Source organism: Camarhynchus parvulus, chromosome 1, assembly GCF_901933205.1.
Source record: "Camarhynchus parvulus chromosome 1, STF_HiC, whole genome shotgun sequence".
NCBI lineage: Eukaryota > Metazoa > Chordata > Aves > Passeriformes > Thraupidae > Camarhynchus > Camarhynchus parvulus.
In genome coordinates, this window is record NC_044571.1 from 20,393,868 (window position 1) to 20,399,927 (window position 6,060).

General features: G+C 40.7%; 1 protein-coding gene across 1 annotated transcript; it reads right to left on the bottom strand.

Moving 5' to 3' along the window:
- Window positions 1-340: 340 nt before the first annotated feature.
- Window positions 341-985, bottom strand: CLDN34 (claudin 34). The gene has a single exon (XM_030960204.1). The coding sequence runs from the start codon at window positions 983-985 to the stop codon at window positions 341-343; it is 645 nt and encodes a 214-aa protein (XP_030816064.1).
- Between the last annotated feature and the right edge of the window lie 5,075 nt (window positions 986-6,060).

The window sequence follows — 6,060 nt, forward strand, 5'->3', positions numbered from 1 at the left end:
ATTTTTCTTACAGGACAGTTCATTATAAGTCAGCTCTTTGAGCATGGTAAACATTTTACACCAAAAAAAAAAATTAATCAATAATGTTTGTATATACAAAAGAGGACAACTGGCAAAATTTGATCACATTTGCTGTTAAACAGCAGTTATCTCAAAGACAAACCTCTGTTAATACGTGAGTACTAAGATGGTGACTCAACTGGTTCATATAAGAAAATAGCATGGCTACTATAAAATAAAATTAAATTCTGCAGTTCCTTAACTTTACAACCACTCATGCTGCTGTCCTTATCTCTTAACTATGCTCTTGTTCTGAAATAGCATGGGGGGATTTGTCCTGTCAGGATTTCGTGATAGTGTTTGCAGTCATGGGAAATCTGTATGAGAGAGAAAATGTCCCACTTAGCAGCAGGAGGATGACAGCCACAATCCCAACAGGAATGGCAGCACCAGCTTCCTGTGCCGCTGGACTGGAGGGCATGTAGAAAGAAGGAGGAAAAGCTATGCTCTGGTTGTGAGTTACAGAATAGAAATTCCAGCTCACGGGAATCAGGACACACAGACCAGCAGATATGTAGAAGAAGCCACCCACCAGGAAGAACGGGGCAATGAGAGGTTTGTGAGTGACTCCCATATAGACATTTCTCAGAGCAAATATTGTAGCAGCCAGTCCCAGCAAGCCCATGAACATGGCGAGCAACAGGAGACCCTGAGCAGCGTAAATTTCATGGGGAATGAAGGAGTCATAGCCACTGAATTTATGGCAAAACTGTTCTCTGTAGCCAGGTGAGACGTAAAGGTAACTGATGAAGCAGACTTTCCAAATCCCCACCCAGGCAATGCCAGAGGAGATGACAGTGGTGTTGTCCACATGCCACACTCTCCATTCCACAATTCCCATTGAAACGGTGCACAGGATCCAGCCTATGGTGCCCAGAGCAAAGGCAGCAAGCTGGAGGTGTGAGGTGCTGACCAGGGAATTCATCCTTTGGAGGTCTCCTGCCCTGTCACAGACACAGTTGCCATGCAAAGAGAGAGAGCCACTGCAAAGAAACAAAAAATAAAAAGACAAAGGCAATTATAATTTGGGTGAATAGATGAACCTGTCAGTGAAAAAGAGAATGTGTGTGTAGAGGGAAGATGGCAGTCATCTTTCCCCAGCTTTAATGAACTGTTGAAATTTAATATCCATGGACAAGTAATAGAGAGGTTTTAATTCTGTATATATCATGGTATCACAGAGAGGAGAAAGAGTCTCTGATTAGCTCCCCTAAAGATCTCCTTTTTACATTCACAAAAGGAAAATTGATGGTTTTTTCCCAAGTTATTGTCTTCTTTGTTAATTAACCATTATGTTCAAAGATCCTTTAACACATTAATCAGGAGCCCTAGAGTAACTGGCTAGCAGGAAGAAAATCTGAGAAAATCCTCAGGTTCCTGACTGTTGCAAGAGATCCTACAGAGCAGAATCTGTGCTCCTTTCTCCCAGCAGCTGTGGCTTTGATGCTGCAGCCCAGTCTGTACAGGCTTCAGCTTTTGTGCTGTGTTTACTGAGAGCTGCTGGGACCAGTGTCAGACAGAAAACATCGTAGTTCAGAGGCATGAGCAAATCCACACCACAAAGTCTAACAACAACCACTGAACTTTGACCATTTTCAGATTAATTAGCCATGAATGCATTAGCAGAAACATTTGAATTAATCAGAAGTGTAACACTGTGCAGGGGCTGGAACCTGGATATACTGTCATTGCTTTCCCACCCTCAAACTTTACCCAAGTTTTTTTTGCTGCTTTACCTTTGCAAATCTCACTTGTTTATAAATTGCCCAATATCCCCAGTTTGAATAATCCTAAAACTGTGCTGGAAAATATTTTAGTCATTTAGATTTAAGATTTGTTTGCTGACTGTACATTCTGAGTGCAAATTAGGGTTTTATTGTATTAAAAAAAAAGAAAAAAAGAGAAAAAGTATAAACAAATCAACACTTAGTTTCCCATGTCTTTTGTACCATTTTTTGAATACTTATAGGAATGATCTGTGATCAGCGATGATGTAGCCTCAAATTTATGTAAGTCTGAAAGGTTCTAGGGATCTGTGTATTTCCGAAGTTTTCTAGAATACTTTTTCTGCTGTTCCTATTTAATTCAAGACTGGAGAAATACTGTACCAAGTTGACTCTAATAAGATATGTCTGCCACCATGTTTTGTGTACTAAACACTAAACATAAAGACAAAAGCAACAATTTTTCCATTTACTGATCTTAAGGTAACCAGATTCAGTTGGCAATACAATCAAGTTGCAAAAATCCACCTGTGGAAATCTTAAAAAAGAAATATCTTCATAACAATATGGCCTTAACCAGACATTGTCCCTCTACATACTTACTTCAGTCCTGAAGGTGATGCCAGCCATGAGAGGATGGGACAGAGTGATTTTTGATGCCAGACAAACACAGCAAGATCTGCAATTTTATCATTTTGGCCTCCCAGTTCATCTATGTGTCTCCAATAGATTTCCTGCGGGATATATTAATCTCCATTATTGCAAGTGTACATTTAATCCTCACCAGCATGGAGAAAATTGCTCCAGAAGAGTCTCTCGTACGTTTATCTACTTAAGCTGAAACCAATTTATAAACACCTTTTCAGTTTGCTCCATTATTTACAAATAATGCAATTAATTTACAAAGTGATTATACATCCCCCTTTCTAATTAACTATTTTTATCAGGCATGGAGCACAGTAGCCCCTCTTTCTGTCCCAGTTCCTCAAAACAGCATCATTTCTGTTCATGCCCAGTGGTGGGAAGGTGCTGGACAGGAAAGAGGGCGAGCAGAGGAGTCCTGTGCTGACTCCATTCAGTTTCTCTTGGAATCAGTGGAGCACAGAGAAACCAAGCCTGAACCCCGTGAAGATACCATTTTGTGTAGAGCCCATATGTCTGTAACACTTCTTGTGTACATCATAAACATTCATTTAAACAACTTGCTGCTATCAAGGTCGTAAAACATAGGTCAGCAGGTGAATCCTTATCATCAACAGCTTTTCAGAGTATATTATTAGCTTATAACTTCACTGATTGAATGTACCCAACTGTCTGCTCACAGAAGTAAATGAGAATAAATGTGATTCCCAGCCTACTATCAAACCTGCATGTGCTGAGATACTTAGAATTGTGCCCATTTTAATTATAAAATTAAAAATTAGGGAAAGATCTTTTTCCCTTTAAGATTTTTTAAAAAACATGGAACAAGCAAACACAGAGGATGAAAGATTTTAAGGATTATACAAAAGTTCTGAGAACACTGGAGAATAACCAGCTAACAAAGATGGGCTTTAGATGAGTTATCAGGTGTCTAGACACACAAAAAATTGCCTATGTAGGAAATGATTCATTTTGGCTCATTTCTCCACACCCTGCCCACTGGAGCATATTTGATCTGGTAGCACTGACTTAGAGAAAAAACAAGGTTCAAAAGAAGTGTTTTTGAACTCGATGATGAAATTAAATTACAGTTCTCATACTTTTCTATTTTGGAAAATCAAACAGAAGCCTATACTTAATAACCTCCTGCTACTGAGATTCAGCATGAAAATAAGGAACAAAATATCACAGTAAAATAGTTACAGGATTTTTCTTGACGTAAGAAAACATGTCAAAATTGAGAAAAAATAGTTCTAGTTCCCGATTCCAGTCTCTATCACTATGAATATTAAGTAAACACACTATGGGTTTTGCTGACACAATGAAAAGCAATGGGTATGTATCACTTGCCAGAAGCATTGATTTGAAAGGAAGCCTTTGGGCAAAGAGGATCAGGGAAACTCCTTTTCTCCCAAGTGCAGAAAGATACATTGATTTTTCAGAGCGACAGTGGCAAGTATTTAAAAAAAAACCAAAACCAAATAAGACATTTCTCTTGCAGATGCCAAATAAAACAGGGAGCGAGCTCCAGAGGGCGTCGTCCTCCAGGATTTCAGTCATTCCAGCGACTCCCTTGTTGTGAGGCCTCAGGATGGCAGAAAGGAGGGAGGGAAGGAAGGGAGGAAGGTCATAGCAGGCTGGGGTTTACAGCAGCGCCTGGGTCAGGGCTTTGTCAGCTTTGCCCTCAGCTGGACCTTGGGGCTTACTCTGCACAAGTCTCCATCCACAGGAGATGGGCGATGCAGGTGCTGACCTTGGCTCAAACACCAGCAGTGCCATTCCTGTGGATTTCAACAGAGGCATTTCTTGCAGAAAGGAAGAATTTGATCTGTCATCAACTTGTCATCCACAGGGAAAAAAACCCAACAAATCCAAACACACAAACAAAACTCGCCAAAATTTTAATTTTTAAAATTAAATTAAAACTTCTGGTGCCTGTGCAAATGCCCTTTTCAGCCTTCTGGGAGAAAAATGTGAAAGCTCAGTCCCTGCATGTTTGAGCCATATTGGATAAAATACAGTTCAAAGCTCAGATCATATAGCAGGCTGTGCTAACACAGGCAGCACTGGCCAGTTTCATGCTTTAGTAATTACATAAATGTTTTGAATTAATTTAATTAGTGTAGTAAGGTTACCTATATGGTCTGAATAATACAATGATGTAACACAGTCACTAGATGAAATGTCCTAAGGCAAATGAACTCATACTCAGTCAGCTACAGGAGATCTTCTGAGTAATTAGGTGGTGTCACTGCCATGTGGTTCTTGATTCAGGAGCTCGCTCAGAGCTGCAGATTTCAGCATTCCAGCTTTGCAGACCAGCTACTTCATGGGATGGGGTCAGCCTACAAAGGCAATCAGGCCAGCAGGAACAAGCTAGGTCTGTGTGGTGTCTGTGTCAGTGGATGAAAAGCATGACTGAAAACCCTTTTCACTGAAAGAAGTGAGAAGTGGCTTTGAGAGGTGGCCACAGTACCATCTTTTAGTATCCCATTATTTCATCCACATTTTCATTTAATCAGTTCAATCCAACAAGCACCCCAGCAGCTTTTGGGGATAGTCTTTGAAAAGTCTAGAAATAGTAGCTAAAAAACAGAGATCTGTTTCTACAGGCTTCTCACCTGGCAGCCATTTTCTCTCTAAATATATCTTTCATTTCCTTCATTGGGAAGGGCTTTCCTTCACAGATATGTTTTTAATTAAATACCCAAGTAAAGTAAAAGCAAGACAGAATCGTAGAACCATAGGATGGTTTGGGCTGGAAGGAATCTTAAAGATATCTTGTTCCAATCTTGTTCCTGTATCTTCCAATATCTTGTTCCTGGCCATGGGCAGTGGCACCTCTCACCAGACCAGGTTGCTCAGGGCTCCATCCAGCCTGGCCCTGAATGGTTCAAGGTATGGGGAGTCTGCAGCTTCTCTGGGCAGCCTGTTCCAGTGCCTCACTCCCCTCACAGTAAAGAATTTATCCCCAATATCTGATCTAAGCCTACTATCTTTCAGTGGAAGCCATTCCTCCTTGTGCTATCACAGCTCCTGTGGGTCCCCTTCAGATTCTGGGAGGCTGCTATGAGCTCCTCACACAACTTTCTCTTCTCCATGCTGAACAGCCCCAACTTTCTCAGCCTGTCTTCATAGAGGGGTGCATTTAAATGTAAATTTGCTAGCACTCAATGCAAATTTGCGCAGAGAAGACAGAAGTTCCTAGTAAAAGATGATACTTGTCAGTGTATTCATCCAAAAATAGAAACCTGAAGGTTCTTTTGTATTTATTGCCGATTTTACTTAAATTAAGCATTGCACAGTGAGTAGCTCTTTTTCTTTATGAAAAGTATGTTGAGCCATTGCACATGGACTTGGGGGACAGAATGAGGCATGAGTTTCCCACTCTTCAAGAAACAGAGACATGCCTGAGAGCCATGTTGACTTTTCTACAGCTGCAGGCTTGCTTCTAGGAGAAAAACAATGAAAGCAAGCTGCTCTCACAACTGCTAAGTGGTTTCATAGTGGGGGGTTTGCTGCATCAGGCTTACCTTTAAAATGACTAAAATGAAATGTTGCAGTTGAATTTCTCAGTTCTTTGTGGCCATGGCCCCACCTCCTGATATTCTCAGCAGCAGGAAAAAACAGAAAT

Bases quoted from the DNA above. Each gene is read 5' to 3' on its own strand.
- CLDN34 (XM_030960204.1), bottom strand. From the start codon at position 985: ATGAATTCCCTGGTCAGCACCTCACACCTCCAGCTTGCTGCCTTTGCT.